The sequence below is a fragment of the Haematobia irritans genome, chromosome 5 (genome assembly GCF_050003625.1).
Source record: "Haematobia irritans isolate KBUSLIRL chromosome 5, ASM5000362v1, whole genome shotgun sequence".
Lineage (NCBI taxonomy): Eukaryota > Metazoa > Arthropoda > Insecta > Diptera > Muscidae > Haematobia > Haematobia irritans.
The window spans coordinates 111,100,374-111,120,903 of NC_134401.1; the positions used below are offsets into that span (position 1 = coordinate 111,100,374).

The 20,530-nt window shown below is 33.5% G+C and overlaps 4 protein-coding genes and 1 long non-coding RNA gene across 11 annotated transcripts in view; 3 read left to right on the plus strand and 2 right to left on the minus strand.

The window, feature by feature from the left end:
• The window catches only part of LOC142238507 (uncharacterized), a 493,393-nt gene that overhangs the window by 343,274 nt on the left and 129,589 nt on the right, over nt 1-20,530 (minus strand). The gene's annotated exons all lie outside the window — the stretch shown is intronic.
• LOC142239129 (uncharacterized) lies at nt 75-974 on the plus strand. Its single transcript, XM_075310906.1, has 2 exons — nt 75-167; nt 248-974. Exons 1-2 carry the CDS (start codon nt 108-110, stop codon nt 737-739), a joined length of 552 nt encoding a protein of 183 aa, XP_075167021.1. The 5' UTR covers nt 75-107; the 3' UTR covers nt 740-974.
• Nucleotides 4,645-5,343, minus strand: LOC142239205 (uncharacterized). Its single transcript, XM_075310972.1, has 2 exons — nt 5,253-5,343; nt 4,645-5,193 (listed from the first exon to the last, which is right to left on the minus strand). Exons 1-2 carry the CDS (start codon nt 5,313-5,315, stop codon nt 4,702-4,704), a joined length of 555 nt encoding a protein of 184 aa, XP_075167087.1. The 5' UTR covers nt 5,316-5,343; the 3' UTR covers nt 4,645-4,701.
• LOC142239603 (uncharacterized) lies at nt 6,266-8,058 on the plus strand. 4 transcript variants are annotated; one of them, XR_012723083.1, is made up of 4 exons: nt 6,266-6,648; nt 7,451-7,524; nt 7,592-7,684; nt 7,755-8,058. It is a non-coding gene; the product is annotated as an uncharacterized LOC142239603 (long non-coding RNA). The 4 variants fall into 4 exon arrangements; XR_012723081.1 differs by lacking the exon at nt 6,266-6,648 and adding an exon at nt 6,753-6,811; XR_012723082.1 differs by lacking the exon at nt 6,266-6,648 and adding an exon at nt 6,769-6,811 and having other exon boundaries at nt 7,448-7,524.
• Nucleotides 13,178-14,022, plus strand: LOC142238864 (uncharacterized). Its single transcript, XM_075310591.1, has 2 exons — nt 13,178-13,282; nt 13,357-14,022. Exons 1-2 carry the CDS (start codon nt 13,220-13,222, stop codon nt 13,852-13,854), a joined length of 561 nt encoding a protein of 186 aa, XP_075166706.1. The 5' UTR covers nt 13,178-13,219; the 3' UTR covers nt 13,855-14,022.

A 20,530-nucleotide genomic window follows, 5' to 3' on the forward strand; every position in this document is an offset into this window, starting at 1 on the left:
ATTTACATACCATGTTGTATACTTGAATTAAATAGATCATTTGAATTAGTCAATATAAATACTACTTCAGTACAGGGAAATTGAACAAACATTAAATTGCAATCCAAATGACTGTAGTGAAAAAATTGTGCATAATTTTCTGTTTGATTGCAGTGGCATATTGTGAGGTAAGCAAAAATTGCCTTTGCTGAATATACAAAATAAAACTAAGTCTATGGTTTTGTGTTTATTTTTGTTTCTTTTGCAGCAAGAATGGACCTATGAACTTGAGAGGATTAATTCCTCTAGCTCAAATCCTAAAATTGGTGAAGCTCATATGGAAGTGGAACGTATAAGTCGAGGAAAATATGCCTTCAGTGGTGAATTTTTAACATATAAGGAATTTGACGACACTACCTTTGTAGATTTGGAAATGTTTTACAGTAGCACTGGACAACCGAAAGATTACCAGAGAACACCCTTTACAGAGAAAAATAGACCCCTTTCATACTTTATGAACAATTACTACAAGGAGTTCATAATGGATCATCTAAATCAATGCTCTGAAAATGTGCCAATATTTGAAAAATTTGAGGCACCCATGGAAAAACTATCGATTAAAATGAAAAAATGTGATTTGCCTACTGATGGTTTTCCAAGTAAAATGAAAGGTGGCAAATATAAAATATTATTCGTAATGCGTAATTTTGAGGTTAAAATAGAAACCGAAATAATTGTTGAAATAATGGAGAGGGAATAAAACTTTAAATGTAAAGAAATACGAAGTAATCTGGTTTTCAAGTATGCTCAACATGAATGCGAGATTTTTTTTTTTCTGGAGAGATCTTCAAAATTGCGAAAGCATATCCCCAAAAAAACGCCAACCGAAATATTTTTCCCCATGACAAATCCGTACCAAAAAAAAAAAAAATTATGTTTTTATGTATATACATTTTATTCTAATAATAATAATAAATAAAAACAATTTCATATAATCGAATTCTTTAATTGGTAAGGACTTCAGAAAGTTTATCAAGTGGTCAACAGTTGTGTTTTGAAATGTTTGTTTGTTTGTTTTCACAAACAAGTAATGTATAATGTAAAAATTTATATAAAACAAGTAAGGAAAGTCTAAAGTCGGGCGGGGCCGACTATATTATATCCTGCACCACTTTGTAGATCTAAATTTTCGATACCATATCACATCCGTCAAATGTGTTGGGTGCTATATATAAAGGTTCGTCCCAAATACATATATTTAACAAGTAAATAAAGTCTAAAGTCGGGCGGAGCCGACTATATTATACCCTTCACCACTATGTAGACAAACATTTGTGTTACCATCTCAACTACTTAAAATTTGCTGGGAGCTATATAAAAGTTTGCATTTCCAGATACAAATACTTTTAATGGAAACAATTTTTTGTACTTCCTGGGATGAAACACAATGTTAGTAAAAAATATGGGAAATATGAAGCGAGAGAAATTTTAATGCAATTGTACAAAAGAGATTTATGATTTTTCAGGCGAAACATATGTATTCGAGATAAAGGATAATTAGAGTAATATTTACAATTTTTTCTACTCAGCAGTGGCGATTTTACAAGGATATTGTTTAGATCTCGCCAAGATATGTGGTAAAGTGTGGGTTGTGATATATTATTTGGTCTAGTCGGGCGACTTGGAGCCTTATTTAAAACTCATCCGTTCTGTGGAAATTTTGGCATTTCAGTGTAGGATATGGCTAAGATATGGGGAAATAATTACAGAATTTTGTGTAAAGTGTGAGAATTTTGGCCATATTTGTATTCTCTGAGGAAACTATCCAGTCAATTGGAGGAAAATCCCATTGAAAATTGGTCTAAAATGTGTAACAGTCTACCATATTTCCCCAACTCTGGTGTACGTATATATGTTATGGGAGCTATATATAATCTGAACCAATTTTGACTAAATTTGACATGTATAGTTAGAATAATAATTCTGCTATCTATGCGAAATTTCACGTAAATGGGAGTATAACTTTGGCCCCCTGGTCATATGAGTGCAAATCGGACGGGAGATTTATATGGGAGCCATGTCTAAATCTGAACCGCTTTCAACCAAATTTGCCACAATTACCTATACTACTAAACGTACTCCTTGTGCGAAATTTGAACCAAATCACGGCAAAACCCTGGATTTTGAGGCCATATCTAAATTTGAATCGATTTTGACCATATTTGGCACATACAATAGTATCGTTAAAAGTACCGCTTGTGCAAAATTTGAAGTAAGTCAGGGCAAAACTCTGGCTTTTGAGACCATATAAGTACAAATCGGGCGAAAGATATATTTGAACCGATTTTATCAAAATATGACACACTTAACGATACTATTCAACGTACCCCTTGTGTAAAATTTGAAGCAAATCACGGCAAAACTCTGGCTTTTGTGGCCATATAAGTTCAAATCGGACGAAAGATATATATGGGAGCTATATCAAAATTTGAACCGATTTCAATCAAATTTACCAAGCATTGGTAGAATGTCAATACTACCCTCTGTGCAAAATTTCACGAAGATCGGTATTAAACTTTGGCCTCTGTGGTCATATGAGTCTAAATCGGACGAAAGATATATATGGGAGCTATATCTAAATCTGAACCGATTTGGCTGATATTTTGCAAGTTTTTTGAGACTCATAAAATATTCGGATATACTGAATTTGAAGAACATCGGTTGATAAACACGCTAACTATGACCACATCGGGGATAAATATATATGGCAGCTATATCTACATCTGAACCGATTTTTTCCAAAACCAATAACGATTGTCTCTGTCCCAAGAAACGGCCCTATGCCAAATTTGAGGACGATCGAACTTAAATTGCGAGCTGTACTTTGTGCACAAAATTACATATACAGACAGACGGACGGACAGACAGACAGACAGACGGACATCGCTAAATCGACTCAGAATATAATTCTAAGCCGATCGGTATACTAAAAGATGGGTCTATGACCACTATTTCTTGGCGTTACATACAAATGCACAAACTTATTATACCCTGTACCACAGTAGTGGTGAAGGGTATAATTAGATATATTCCCAATTTCCTCTACAGAGAACAAAAAAAGGTTTTTCATATATTGAGGAGCTATTTCGTCTCCAATGTTGGGAAGTCATTTAATTATTTTGTTATTATGGTTTTATAAAATAAGTCCATAAAATATTGGGTATATATTTAATTTTTATACCTTCCACCATAGGATGGGGGTATATTAACTTTGTCATTCCGTTTGTAACACATCAAAATATTGCTCTAAGACACCATAAAGTATATATATTCTGGGTCGTGGTGAAATTCTGAGTCGATCTGAGCATGTCTGTCCGTCCGTCTGTTGAAATCACGCTATCGACCTGAAACTTGGCACAAGTAGTTGTTATTGATGTAGGTCGGATGGTATTGCAAATGGGTCATATCGGTTCACTTTTACGTATAGCCCCCATATAAACGGACCCACAAATTTGGCTTGCGGGGACTCAAAGAGAAGCAAATTTCATCCGTACCGGCTGAAATTTGGTACATAATGTCAGCTTATGATCTCTAATAACCATGCAAAAAATGGTCCACATCGGTCCATAATTATATATAGCCCACATATAAACCGATCACCAGATTTGACCCCCGGAGCATCTTGGAAGACCAAAATGCATCTGATTCAGTTGAATTTTGGTGCGTGGTGTTAATATATGGCCAGATTTGACCTCCGGTGCCTTTTGGAGAAGAAAAAGTCATCCGATCTGATTGAAATTTAGTACGTGGTGTTAGTATATGGTCTCTAACAACCATGCAGGAATTGGTCCATATCAGTCCATAATTATATATAGCCCCCATATAAACCGATCCCCAGATTTGACCTCCGGTGCCTTTTGGAGAAGCAAAATTCATCCGATCTGGTTGAAATTTGGTACGTGGTGGTAGTATATGATATTTAACAGCCATGCCAAATGTGGTCCATATCAGTCCATAATCATGTATAGCCCCCATAAAAAACCGATCCCGAGATTTGGTTTTGGAGCCTCTTGGAGGAGCAAATTTCATGCGATTCAGTTGAAATTTGGTACATTGTGCTAATATATGGCCGTTAACAACCATGCCTAACTGGGTCCATATCGGTTTATAGTTATATATAGCCCTCAGATAAATCGATCCCCAATCACAAAAAAAATGGTCCATATCAAGTTCATAATTGTATATAGCCCCCATATAAGCGACCCCCATATTTCAAGTCTGGCTCTCTACCACGTATAGACTAACTCACAATTTAGAAAACGATGTTAAGAAGTTTTAAGATACCACAACCCAAGTAATTCGATTGTGGATGACAGTCTTTCATAGAAGTTTCTATGCAATCCATGGTGGAGGGTACATAAGATTCGGCCTGGCCGAACTTACGGCCGTATATACTTGTTCGTTTTAGGGATTTATTTCATGTTTTGGAATATAATCTCATACAATATTTTGAGGATTTATTTCATAATGAATAAGTGCTCAATTTTGGGAATTTATGCCAATTTTTTGGGACTTATTTCAAATGTTATCTTCTTCGTTGGGAACGATAAACGACAATAGTTAATATTCAATTACTTTTGAAAATTACTAGCTTTAGAAATAAAATTTCTTTATATTTATGTACGATTCAATATAATTTTATTATATTTTCCCATTTACAAATTATTCATTCTGTTCAACATAAGCAACAAGTTCGATACTTAACCCAACAGACGGACTATGGATAGCAACAAGAAATTTATATTTGCCATTTTCCATTATATTCGAAAATCCTTCTGTTGTTAGTAGACATTTATCCATTCGAATCGATTGTTTCGGCAAAGGCGGTAAAAATTTGTCGAATTTTGGAGCATTTTCTGCGCAACTGTTTAAGTTATTCATTAGAAATTCTTTATAATAAAAAGACATGAAATGTGAGAATGGCATATTTTTCGCTTTGCTTGGGGCATGTGAGTAATCTTCATCTTTGCCACTGCTACTGTAAAACATATCCACATCAACTTTGGTTGTATCGTTGAATTCGATATTGGTTACAAAAGTACCACTAAAAGCATATTGGCCACGATTGATGCGAATAACATCAACAATCAGTTCAGCTAGCTGAGGATTTGTTGTTGTGGAATTAACACTTTCCAGTTCAAAGTACCAATCTTGCTGGAAAATTCATAGTTTTTATTCAAAATAATCACTTTGTATAAAAATCTCGCACTTACCTCACAAGCTGTCAGTTGAGTAATGTAAAAAACAATGACAATCCTTAATAATGAATTCATCATTCCATTTAATATAACGCTTGTCTATAGTTAAATATTTGCTATGATTTCACATTTATAGTAAATAAGCTTATTGATATTTTTAAATGATTATACACTAATAATTATATTTAAATGCGTTTGCATGTTTGTATCATGCGGTTTTAAATGAAATGAAATATTAATAGTGATTCACAAAAAAAAAAAAAAAAAACAATATTAAAATAAAATTTTATTTTAATGTGAAAATCCGTTTTGGGGTCCTCCAGATGGGAGTCGGAGTTCTTATCATGTATTAAAAAAGCTACGATTTGTATGTGGTTGTATGTGCTTTTTATGCCATAAACTACTGCAATGTTGTAAGAGAGCAACTACTAACATCGCGTACCAAATTTCAAGTGCCTCGCATGAAATGTGCTTCTCTAGGGGGCTCTGAAATTCAAATCTGCACAGAAAAAAAGGTGTCTTGTTAATTTTAGGACCAGTTTAACTTCCACATAGTTCAAAAAATTTACTGTAATATAGTTCATTTTTCGTAACCACTGCGAAATTTAACTTAGCTAAAGGAAAACTTATAAAACTTCAGTAAATGTTTTTTAGTTCACTAACTACGAAATGGGACGGATTTTTCCTTAAATAAATTTCCAATACAATAGTTAATGCATCGTTGATTGTATTATAAAAAGACATGGGCAATATAAAAATCTTACTACGAAATGTGGACAATTTACTAAGAAAATTTTTTGTATGGAAAAAAATTTTTGTAGTAAAAATTAACTTAACCACAGTACCGATTCGTATGGCGGCTTCCTACAGCTTATTGCGATTTTTACTATAAGTTGGAGTATATTTCCTCACATTGAAAATTTTAGATAAAGTAGAATAAAAAGTAGTTAATTTAATCCTTGACGGGTGTATATAATTTTTTATGGATTCTTCGTAAATTTTGAATATATTTTACCTTATCCTATAGATAGAATACCAACTAATCAATAAACGTGATACTGGAAATTGAAGTGAGAAGAAATTATGAAATTATTGCATCATCTTTTTTTTTTGTTTGTGTTTGTTATTGCGATGATGTTATGGAATGTGTGTTGTTGGTATCTTTTGTGGTGATAGTTGTTTTGTTGCAATAGCGAGATCAGAAAGGGATCATGTGTGTGTGTGGAGTTGTTTTTCTTTACATATGTGTCTTTTATGACTATTTGTGTCTTTGAGTTTTATTGGTGCATTCAGTTCTGTTGATGCATTTATGAAGCGCACACGTGGTGCGCTTGCGTGCGGTATTTGTGTTTATTAATAAAAATACATTTATTTCGTAACATTTTAGAAACTGATAAGTGAATGGTGTGATGTTAGAGAAAACAAAAACACTTTATATTGATAAAAAATAAATAACTCTAAAATAAATCACATATTAAGAAACTGTATATTTCTATTATTAATAATAATTTAATTAATAATTTAAAATTAGTGCGGTTTTAAATTGGTTTACATAAAAATATTCATAATGAGTGGTAATAAAATGATCTATATTTACTCTACATCTGGATCACAGTACAATTTTTTGAGTCTATATTTTTATGTTATAGCGAGTCCTTAAGGTGTGTACTAAGTTCGAGTTTAGGTGCTAAAATCAGAAATAAATCAGTAAGAAAAGTATAAAATTATACGCCTTCGATGCAAATTTAAATATAACTTGATGGAGAATAGCTCGAAACAAGTTTTTTATTAAGTTTATATTTTTTAAATGGATTACACGATTAAGAACAGAAAATCGTTTTTAAGCTTATGTAGAACGCTGTTTTTTTAATTTAATATGATGAATCGTTTTCAAGTTATTCCAACATATATAGCGGAAGTGCCTTAATTTTGAACATAACCGTATATCTCAAAAAGTCGAGCTCTTAAAAAAACAAGTGTAAATTTGGATTCAGCGACCTCAAATTACTAAAAATTTGATATAAATTTTAAATGAACACAAAAACGGTTCAATTTTGTTCCCATGTATTTCTAAAGAAAACTAATCATGAAAAATTGGGATTTTAGCCACTAAACTCGAACTTAATATCCACCATAAATACTAAATGCTATATTGACAAGTGGAAATTATATCTAATTTTATAATATTTTTATTTCATTTATATTCGGAGAAGGATTTCAAAAATGTCCCATTTGTGCATGGATATGATTCCACTAATGTAGTAATTGGATGATTTTTTTCAATGTGGTAAGTTTTTCGTCCATTTGTAATAAAGCCAAAATTTCTATTTATTAAAAATAATTTTCATTTGCAGGATGACAGCAAATCTAATGGTATTTTTTGGAATCTTCTTACTGTTTAATGCTAACTAAGCTGATATCCCTATTTGCTCTAAGAAAATTCTCTTGTAAGTTAAAGATCAAAATACCATAGAATTTGATAATATTTTTATATTTTATATACCTTTTTAACTTCAGAGGCTTATGACGCAAATCCACACAACAAAAACTAGCGATATCGGTGAAATTGGACAAAAATGAAATGAAAATAGCAACTTATGGCATATATCTTTCATATGGATAAAAAATGGAAATTGATATTAATTAGTTTCATTCTACTAACATAGAATATTACTCTTTTGAAGAAGCAATTACTAACTACCGAAAAGTAACAGCATGCAGCGTACGAATAAAAACATTTCTTTTATTGTATATCATAAGCCATAGTTTTATGTAATATAATAATAATTTTTTGAAATAAAGTACTGGTAGTTATGAAAAATTGTCTTATATTGTACGAAAAATTTCTTAGTTGTACACAGGCTTGTTGTACCTTTAATTCCTCAATTTATTTACTTCTTTGAAAATTATACTGATAAACAGTTTATTTGAAACCAATTTCTAAATATAGGATTCCCAAAAACTTGTTCATTTTTCCGGATAGCAGGAATATTTTGAATGAGTGTAAGTACATTCTTCCCACAGCGTAGTAAGAATGAACTAAAATACGATGCAATACATAAACTTATTTATAAGAAAATCATGAACTTATCTAGATGAAAAAAATCTTTGGCGCCAAATCATGGTCATTCTTACTATGGGTTAGTTCATTTTTCGTAAACAATAGTAAACTTTTTTTTCGGTGTGGGGGTCGGTTTGTATGGGGGCTATACAGTGGCCCATTTGCCATATCATCCGTCCTACATCAATAACAACTACTTGTACCAAGTTCCCAGAAAAAGAAGGATTAACAATAAGATCATTGAGGTAAATTTCAAAAAGTAAAGGACCAAGTCCACTTCTTTGTGGTATACCATACATAACTTTTTGACTAATTAATCTGCACAAATTGTTTTATCTGAAATAACTTCTAAATTATTTTCAATCACAAACCCTTAATCCCACATCAAATACTCTACACGGACGAAAAAGACTGTTTTTCATATCTTTGGGTGTAAAAATTATATGTTTGGAACTCAAAGTTTTTAACACAATATTTTTAAGTGCAAGCATATAATGTTCATAAACCAGTATAACTTGTTTGGGACATATATGTTAATATTTTAGAACATATTATGTTTGGGACATAAAATGTTTGTAAATATAATATGTTTAGATGCAAACATATATTATTTTATATATAGCCTATAGACATATATGTGTTTAGAAAGAGAGACCTAGAGAGTATGCTGCAAGTAAAATAATGGAAGTAACCAATTGGCGCCTTAAAAATATATCTACACAAAAAAAAAATGCATTAAAATGTTTTCTACCAGTGTATGCCCTAAGGTGAAACATAATAGGTTGGAACAGTACAAACAATATTTTGTTTGGACCAGTCCTGAAAATATATATGCTTGAAGCAAAATGTGTTTGGGGTATATGTTACAGAAGCGATTTTTTTTTTTGAGGGTGTAGAGGATATTCTCACCACACCATTCAATCGCTGCATCACTCAGTACCAGATTCTTTCCTGAACCCAAATTGAAAATCATAAAAAAACTGTATTTCTCTTATAATAGCCTGGTAAAATTTCTTTCCTCCCAAACAAAATTCCAAACAAACAAATATCGTTTCCCATTTACTTTTCGGTGTAAGGAAGTTTGTTTGGAAGTAAACTATATACTTTTTGTGATAAACGTTGATTATTTTGCAGGATACACAGACAATTTCATGAAGACCAACTCAAAAAAATTTCTCTCTGGCTAATTGCATTTCCCTCACATCTTTCTCATTTCTCAGTGAGGTTTATTCTTTAATATAAACAATGTAGAAAAAATTTTCGATTTTAAAAATTTTGTTTCGCCTGGACGGAGAATCGAATCGCAGACCATACAGTTTGTAAGTCATCACACTATCCACTGGGCTATTATTGGTATCAACAGACAATTACCGCTATAGCCATCAACGAAAAAAGCAATGCAAACAGTCAAATAGTTATATTTACATAGCATAGTTTTGGGCACTCACGAGCCGATGTAAAGAAACCTTGCCTTCAAAGGGTCGTGGATTCAATTCTTGCTTCGACTGAACACCAAAAAAAAATTTTTTTATATATATACATATATTCCAAATATGTTCGAAAGATTCCGAAAAGATGTTCGACATTACATACATCTACATCCACAAAAAAGTAACCCCTTTTCAAGTTAAACTGAACTAATTTTGAGGAAAGTTGAACTTCGTATAGCGTCAAAGATATTTTTATTTGGTTGAAGAAATAAGGAAGACGAAGATTGAAGATTCCAAAATAAAGAAGAATGAAGGGTTGTTATTCTGCTGGTGTTTTCTTCCACTTTGATGGACTTATATGTGTTATTGATTTTTATTAAAAAAAAAAACATAAAACAAAACAAAATCGCCGATCTACTTGAAACTTACAGGGAACGTGGGAGGAAGTGATTAAATGAATACATAATTTTTTAATTAGTACATGATTTTTTGATATCTGGTTGGGGAAGGGGAATAGTGAAATAAACTTTGTCGATTTTCTTCGATAGAATTTATAGGGTACGTTGGGTAGTTTGTGAAATTAATATAGGGTACGTGATATTCCGATATCAGGTCGGAGTGGAGCGAAGGTGGGGAGAGGGTTCGCTTATGTCCAATTTTTTTAAAATTGAAAGTAGAGGGTAGTAAATAACTTAAATTGGCAGCCAACATAGAGGGTGCATCACTTTCCGGTATATGTTCGGCAAGGCAACATGCATCCATATTCAACATTTTAACAAATGTTAATGTGGTAAATTTTTTTACTACTTTTGCTCTTTCCGATTTACTGGACGGGCAACAGTGATTCTTTGTATGTTGTGTAATACAGTGCTTAATTTTCCGGTATGCTGAGGAGAAGGATACCTTTCCTTGACAAACCACACTTAAAATTCAAAAGAAATATAGGAGATTGTCCAACTATTTGAATACAGAACATTACTTAAAACAAGTATATACTGCCGTAAGTTCGGCCAGGCCGAATCTTATGTACCCTCCACCATGGAGTGCGTAGAAACTTCTACGAAAGACTATCATCCACAATCGAATTACTTGGGTTGTGGTATCTTAAAACTTCTTAACATCGTTTTCTAAATCGTGAGTTAGTCCATACGTGGTATATATTAGACAAAAATGTTATGTATAGTTAAGTCTACAAATAATTACGAATCGATATGGTACGCAGAGCCAGAATTGAAATATGGGGGTCGCTTATATGGGGGCTATATACAATTATGAACATGATATGGACCAATTTTTTTGTGATTGGGGATCGATTTATCTGAGGGCCATATATAACTATAGACCGACATGGACCTAGTTAGGCATAGTTGTTAACGACCATATACTAGCACAATGTACCAAATTTCAACTCACTCGGATGAAATTTGCTCCTCCAAGAGCTCCAAATCTCGGGATCGGTTTATATGAGGCTATGTATGATTATGGACTGATATGGACCACTTTTGGCATGGTTGTTAAATATCATATACTTCCACCACGTACCAAATTTCAACCAGATCGGATGAATTTTGCTTCTCCAAAAGGCACCGGAGGTCAAATCTGGGGATCGGTTTATATGGGAGCTATAAATAATTATGGACTGATAGGAACCAATTCCTGCATGGTTGTTAGATACCATATACTAACATCACGTACCAAATTTCAACCGAATGGGAAGAATTTTGCTCTTCCAAGGGGCTCTGAAGGTCAAATCTGGGGATCGGTTTATATGGGCCTATATATAATAATGGACCGATATGGACCAATTTTTGCATGGGAGTTTGAGGCCATAAATTAACACCACGTACAAAATTTCAACTGTCAAATCAAGGTCAAATCTGGTGATCGGTTTATATGGGGGCTATATATAATTATGGACCGATGTGGACCAATTTTTGCATGGTTGTTAGAGACCATATACTAACACCATGTACCAAATTTCAGCAAGATCGGATGAACTTTACTTCTCTTAGCGGCCTCGCAAGCCAAATCGGGGGATCGGTTTATATGGGGGATATATATAATTATAGACCGATGTGGACCAATTTTTGCATGGTTGTTAGAGACCATATACTAACACCACGTTCCAAAATTGAACCGGATCCGATGAAATTTCCTTCTCTTTGAGGCTTCGCAAGCCAAATCTGGAGATCGGTTTATATGGGGTCTATATATAATTATGGACCGATGTGGACCAATTTTTGCATGTTTCTTAAAGACCATATAGCATGGAGTTTACAGACCATATTCTAACACCATGTACCAAATTTCAGTCGGATCGGATGAAATTTGCTTCTCATAGAGGCTCCGCAAGCCAAATCGGGGTATCGGTTTATATGGGGGCTCCATATAATTATGGACCGATATGGACCAATTTTTGCATGTTTCTTAAAGACCATATACCAACACCATGTACCAAATTTCAGGCGGATCGGATGAAATTTGCTTCTCATAGAGGTTCCACAAGCAAAATCGGGATATTGGTTTATATGGGGGCTCTATATAATTATGGACTGATGTAGACCAATTTTTGCATAGTTGTTAGGGACAATATACTTACACCATATACCAAATTTCATCGGATAAAATTTGCTTCTCTTAGAGGCTCCGCAAACCAAATGTGGGGATCGATTTATATGAGGGCTATATATAATTATGGGCCGATGTCAACCAATTTTCCCATGGTTATGAGAGACCATATACTAACACCATGTACCAAATTTCAACCGATCGGATGAATTTTGCTCCTCCAAGAGGCTCCGCAAGCCAAATCTAAGCGTCGATTTATATGGGGGCTATACGTAAAAGTGGTCCGATACGGCCCATTTGCAATACTATCTGACCTACATCAATAACAACTACTTGTGCCAAGTTTAAAGTCGATAGCTGGTTTCGTTCGGAAGTTAGCGTGATTTCAACAGACGGAAGGACGGACGGACATGCTTACATGGACTCTGAATTTCACCACAACCCAGAATATATATACTTTATGGGGTCTTAGAGCAATGTTTCGATGTGTTACCCACATCCTATGGTGGGTATAAAATAATAATGATTGAAGAGGAAACCAACAATAACAAAAATAAAACATTTTATAGAAATTATGAATAAACAAGGAAATAATTGGGAATGTTGTAAATGCTAGACATTTTTTTGTATCATCTTGTTAAAAAAAAAAAAATAAATAAATAACAATATGCCACTAAAAAAATTAACATACATTGTTTATCGATATTGTAATTAAGTTGGGCTAGTCTAGTCACTGCATGCGAGTTATCAAAAATTAATCATGTTATAGTTTCTATTACACCAGATATACATGGGGAAAATGCAAACAAGATATTCATGATGTACAAAGCATGTTCAATTATATACATCGAGATAATAAAAACAATGAGACACTCTTATAAAAAGGTCTCATTTGTAGAGACAACAAGCCATTGCATCAAAAAATGTTTTCCTTCAAAGTGATAATTGTGTCAATTTTGTGGTTTGCTGTGAGTGAAGGAGAAGAGGTAATTATTAAAACAAATTCCAAATCATTTTTTAGAACAATTTAAAATAATTACTGTGCATTTGCTATATGCAGAAAACCTGGACATATGAATTAGTAAGTGTTGAGTCAGCAAGTAGTAACCCCGCCATTGCCGATATTTCTGTAAAGGAGAAAAGGATACGACGTGGCCTATATGCCTTTAGTGGTTTTTTGGATTTCAAAACCGATCTGTATGATACCTCATTAATCGATGTAAAGGTCTATCGCAGTTCTACTGAGCGAGATGAAGACTATCAGATAACACCATTCGTTATCGAAAATGAAATTCTTACAAATTTTATAAATTTCCATTATAAAGCTTACATTATGGAAGCCATTAAGGAGTGTGCACCAAGTGCCCCGCAATATGGAGGTGATTACGAATTTGCAGCCCCATTTGAGAAAGTACGCATTGATGTGAATGAATGTGGTGTACCCACCGATGGATTTCCCAATATAATGGAATATGGTTTGTATAAAATTGAAGCTCATTTGCGTAACGAAATTGACATGTATTTTAAAATTGTAGTCAGATTGATGTCACCATATTGATTTTGAGTAAAACAAAAAATCGAAATTTAAAATTAAAACATTAAATTATACTTTAAGAATAATATTGTGTTTTTGTATATTTATGCACTGTATGTATATGAACAATTGTATGAAACCCATAAAAAAAAATCATATTTAATTAAATGACCACAATTGCACCATAAAAAACCGCATGACTTTAGATTACTGTAGGCTCATTAAATGGCAATGAATTAAAAACTGAGTGGCTGTAGGTATTATCATAGTGACTGTTGACAAAGCAGTTATCCTTCAATGAGTAACCTGTACTGCAATGAACTTGAAATATTAAGGTTTAATGGTTCGAATGTAATTACAAACATAATGAAGACCAAATCTTTCATTTTGAAATAGTTTAGTATAAATTGAAATATATAACAAAATGTCGTGGTCCTTAAGTTTAACAACATTTGCGACAGTGGTGGATATGAACTATCCAGCAAAAAAAAAAGAGCTTCCAAAAAAGTAGTTTCGATCCCCAATTTGTGAACCGGAAGTGGTGCGAACCTGGATCATCTTCAATGAATTTTACATGGACTTGTCATTGTCGAGGTCACTTATCTCTATAGAAAATATAGGACAGAAGAACTCCATTTTTGGATCCTTTGCATTGGTTTAGAAGTTGTGCTTTGGAAGTTCATTAGGATGAAGGAATTACAAAAAAAAAAAAAAAAAAAAAAAGCCATTTTTCCAATTTCACTTTTTTATTTTTATCAGTATATTTTGTTACACTTTTATTTTCTTATTATCTAATTTTTACAAATTGAAAAATTTCTTCGCTTCCACCGGGGGTTGACCCTGGGTCTGTTGGCACCATAACAGAAGACCTTAGACCACTCAGCCATAAACGCCATTGAACACGATGCATCAAAACGTCTATTCAAATGTGTGTGATATGAACCAAATATGACACCACCACATGACATTCTAACTACTTCCTGAGATGTTCCTTATTATTATGAATGAAAACAAAAAGAACGGTGCTTCAAATCTCACCAGCCGCAATTTTTTTTTATTAAATATTTTTCTAAAATAAATATTTTTTTATGTTATACATTGTTTTTTTTTCGGCATATATTTTTGTATAAATATATTTGTATACCCTTCACCATAGGATGGGGGGTATATTAACTTTGTCATTCCGTTTGTAACACATCGAAATATTGCTCTAAGACCCCATATGGTATATATATTGTGGGTCGTGGTGAAATTCAAAGTCGATCTAAGCATGTCCGTCCGTCTGTCCGTCTGTTGAAATCACGCTAACTTCCGAACGAAAAAAGCTATCGACTTTAAACTTGGCACTAGTAGTTGTTATTTATGTAGGTTGGATGGTATTGCAAATCGGACCACTTTTACGTATAGCCCCTATATAAACCGATGCTCAAATTTTAACTCCGGAGCCTCTTGGAAGAGCAAAATTCTCCCGATCCGGTTGAAATTTGGTACGTGGTGAAATTTGATACATTGCGCTAGTATTTGGCCGCTAACTACCATGCCAAAATGTGTCCATATCGGTCTATAGTTATATATAGCCGATCCCCAAAAATAATCTACCAAAATTTTATTTCTATAGAAAATATTGTCAAAATTTTGTTACTATAGAAAAGATGGTCAAAATTTTATAACTATAGAAAATTTTGCCAAATTTGTATTACTATACAAAATTAAGTCAAGCTTTTATTTTTATAGAAAATTTTGACAAAATTTTATTTCTATAGAAAATTTTGTTAAAATTTTATTACTAACATATACAAAGTTTTGTCAAGATTTGAATTCCGTAGAAAATTTTGTCAAAATTTTATTGCTATAGAAAATTTTGTCAAAATTTTATTTCTATAGAAAATTTTGTCAAACTGAATTATATACGTATTTAATCGCCTTTTTATACCCTCCACCATAGGATGGGGGGTATATTAACTTTGTCATTCCGTTTGTTACACATCGAAATATTGCTCTAAGACCCCATAAAGTACACTGTTAGGAAAATATGTTTTTCATATGTTCCGATATAAACAAAATGTGTTTCGGGCACAATTTTAAAACACAATATATTTAAGTGCAAACATGTAATGTTCCTAAACTAACACTAAACGTTTGGGACATCTATGTTAATATGTTAGAATATATTATGTTTGGGGCATGAATGTTTCATAAAAATCATATGTGTGACTGCAAACATATATAAATTTACAAATTTCGACTAAACATACATATGTTGTGATATTTTATTCAAAGCGACAGAGAGAGAGTATAGAGAAAGAAATAGATATGGAAACCGGGAGAGTTGACGAAAGATATCAACATAACACAGCGAAAGAATCAAAAGAGAACAATTTCTGTGGAACCGCTTGTATGTTGTTTCGGAAAACTGTTTTATGATAAGGCCAAAAATTTGATATTCTTAAGTCCAAATATTATTTAATTTGAATAAAGAGAATAGACATTCGGAACCAAGAGAATAGACATTTGAAAAACAAACAGCACATGTTTTCGCCTTGAAAGAAGCATTTTATGTATGTGTTTTGTTTATCATTTTGGCATTATGGGCACAATTTTTTTCTTGGTTCGTTAAAAGAAATCAGGGGTCTTCATAAGAATAACGAAAGGGCACTATACTCTTTTTAGAGTTGGGACAGTAAAATGATATAAGGAGGAAATAGTGAAAAATTACACAGTAAAATGTATAAAAACAAAGTTTAGTTCCTCTTTATTAATAAGTAGTCCACGAGGAGTTGACGGACACTTTCAAATATAAAAGCGGGCATTAAGTTCGAATTTTGCAGCTAAAACAATTTAAAAAGTTTATTTTCTTTAAAATGAATTATTAAAAAAAATAAAAGGCATTTAAGAGCGATGGTGTTAAATGCTAGTAAAAAACTGTTCACGCCTAAATAAATTTATGTTTATATTATAAAATTAATTATTTATGTTTATACTCGTCTCCACCTTCTTCTTTTGTTAGAGTTTTTGAATTCCTTCCAAAATTTAAAGTTTTGTACCAAAAACAGTTTTTTGTTACAAAATTTTTATTTTTGCAATAAAAAATAATATTTTATCCAAAAATCAGTCAATTTCGTTTATATCAAGCACTGTTACTGACTATAAATCTTTAATAACGCACATTTCGATGTTTCATTATAAAAATTTAATATAGTAAAAATATAAGTGTGTAAATTAAAAAAGAAAATGTTCGGTCGGAGGGATTGAACCCATGACCCTTTGCATGCAAGACAGACATGCTAACCACTGCTCCACGTGGCAAACAAATGTATGTTTCTGTTAAATAATGTTGTGTTTGCATGGGATCGTGGGCGCTGCAAACTATGCTATATAAATGTAACTTATAACGATATTTTTCTACTGGTTACTGTAACAGCTACGTAGCCCAGTGGATAGTGTGTTGGCTTACAAACTGTATGGTCCTCGGTTCGATTCTCCGTGCAGGCGAAAGGTAAAATTTAAAAAAAATTATAAAAGTGAATAATTTCTTCAACATTATTTGTATTACAGAAAAAGGTGCCAAGAACTAAAATATTTCGTGGAAATGAATATTACGAGTATGTTAGGCAATGAGCACAATCTTCTTTGGGAAAAATTCTTCCAAGCATATAATATTTTTGGCCTCAAAATGCTTCCAAACGTATAATATGTTCACATAAAACAAACATATTAATGTTTCGGCAGTATCCAATAATATATGTGCTTCCTGCAAAATATGTTTGGAACATATGTTAAAGAAGCGATTTTTTTGGAGGGTGTATATATATTCTGGGTTGTGGTGAAATTCTGTGTCGATCTGAGCATGTCTGTCCGTCCGTCTGTCCGTCTGTTGAAATCACGCTAACTTCCGAACGAAACAAGCTATCGACTTGAAACTTGGCACAAGTAGTTGTTATTGATGGAGGTCGGATGGTATTGCAAATGGGCCATATCGGACCACTTTTACGTACAGCCCCCATATAAAGCGACGCTCAGATTTAGCTTGCGGAGATTCTTGGAGGAGCAAAATTCATCCGATCCGGTTGAAATTTCGTACATGGTGTTAGTATAAGATCTCTCAAAAACCATGCAAAAATTGGTCCAAATCGGTCAATAATTATATATAGCCCCCGTATAAACCGATCCCCAGATTTGGCTTGCGGAGCCTCTACGAGAAGCAAATTTCATCCAATCCGGCTGAAATTTGGTACATGGTGTTAGCATATGGTCTCTAACAACCATGCAAAAATTGGTCCATATCGGTCCATAATTATATATAGCCCCCATATAAACCGATTCCCAGATATGGCTTGCGGAGCCTCTAAGAGAACCAAATTTCATCCGATCCGGCTGAAATTTGGTACTTGCTCTAAGACCCCATAAAGTATATATATTCTGGGTTGTGGTGAAATTCTGTGTCGATCTGAGCATGTCTGTCCGTCCGTCTGTTGAAATCACGCTAATTTCCGAAAGAAACAAGCTATCGACTTGAAACTTGGCACAAGTAGTTGTTATTGATGGAGGTCGTATGGTATTGCAAATGGGCCATATCGGACCACTTTTACGTATAGCCCCCATATAAACCGACGCTCAGATTTGGTTTGCGGAGATTCTTGGAGGAGCAAAATTCATCCGATCCGGTTGAAGTTTCGTACATGGTGTTAGTATAAGATCTCTCAAAACCATGCAAAAATTGGTCCAAATCGGTCAATAATTATATATAGCCCCCATATAAACCGATCCCCAGATTTGGCTTGCGGAGCCTCTACGAGAAGCAAATTTCATCCAATCCGGCTGAAATTTGGTACATGGTGTTAGCATATGGTCTCTAACAACCATGCAAAAATTGGTCCATATCGGTCCATAATTATATATAGCCCCCATATAAACCGATTCCCAGATTTGGCTTGCGGAGCCTCTAAGAGAACCAAATTTCATCCGATCTGGCTGAAATTTGGTACTTGGTGTAAGTATATGGTCTCTAATGACCATGAAAAAATTGGTCAACATCGGTCCATAATTATATATAGCCGCCATATAAACCGATCACCAGATTTGACCTCCGAAGCCTCTTGGAAGGCCAAAACTCATCTGATTCAGTTCAAATTTGGTACGTGGTGTTAATATATGGCCTCAAACACCCATGCAAAAATTGGTCGAAATCGGTCCATAATTATATATAGGCCACATATAAACCGATCCCCAGATTTGACCTCCGGTACCTTATGGAGAAGCAAAATTCATCCGATCTGGTGGAAATTTGGTACGTGGTGGTAGTATATGATATTTAACAACCACGGCAAAAGTGGTCCATATCAGTCCATAATCATATATAGCTCCCATATAAACCGATCCCGAGATTTGGTTTTGGATCCTCTTGGAGGAGCAAATTTCATCCGAGTCAGTTGAAATTTGGTATATTTTGCTAGAATAAGGCCGTTAAAAACCATGCCTATCTAGGTCCATATCGGTCTATAGTTATATATAGCCCTCAGATAAATTGATCCCCAATCACATAAAAATTGGTCCATATCAAATTTATAATTGTATATAGCCCCCACATAAGCGACCTCCATATTTCAATTCTGGCTCTCTACGTATCGTACAAAAAGTCCATATCGATTCGTAATTATTTGTAGACTTACCTATACAAAACTGTTTTGTCTAATATATATACCACGTATGGACTAACTCACAATTTACAAAACGACGTTAAGAAGTTTTAAGATACCACAACCCAAGTAATTCGATTGTGGATGACATTCTTTCGTTGAAGTTTCTACGCAATCCATGGTGGAGGGTACATAAGATTCGGCCTGCCCGAACTTACGGCCGTATATAATTGTTTTTGTTTAATATATACCCCGTATGGTCTAACTTACAATTGATAAGACGGTGTTAAAAAGCTTCAAGATATCTTGCCATCGGCAAGTGTTACCGCAACCCAAGTAATTCGATTGTGGATGACAGTCTTTAGTACAAGTTTCTATGCAATCCATTTTGTAGGGTACATAAGATTCGCCTGGCCGAACTTACGGCCATACGGTCACTTGTTTCCATTAAAAATCAACAAAAGATTAAACATTATTGTAATTTGCAAAACCTTCTCAGAAGAATTTCCATGGTAGTGAAAAAGTCAAACGAATATTTGTTTTACTTTTTTATTGATTTTATATTCTTATTTGCGAAATTTAATTGTCCAAAACTTAAATTTTCACTTAAATCGGCCTAATTCCGTACGCGTCCAAAAGAACTGCATCGGAAGTCTAAAAAAATTGATGGCGATTTCGGGATGTGCTTTAAAAGAAATGTTTGTGGAATACGTTCCAATTTTAATGCTGGGTAATACTGATGGATAATGTTCATACATTATGCTGTATTGACTTGCTGTCTGAAATATTCTTCTAAATTCTTAGTAATGATGTAATTTAGTCTGTTCATCTTATAACGGCAAAAAACAAATAAGTAAAATCTATATGGAAGCTATATATAAATCTGAACCGATGTCAATCAAAATTCCATATCTAGAACGTTAATTCAACTCACAGTACAAAATGTAAAGAAATTTATGGCAAAACTCCAACTTATGGGGCCATATAAGTGTATATCGGGCCAAAGATACATATGGGAGCTTGATCTAAATCTGAACTGATTTCAACCAAATTCGGTACACTTT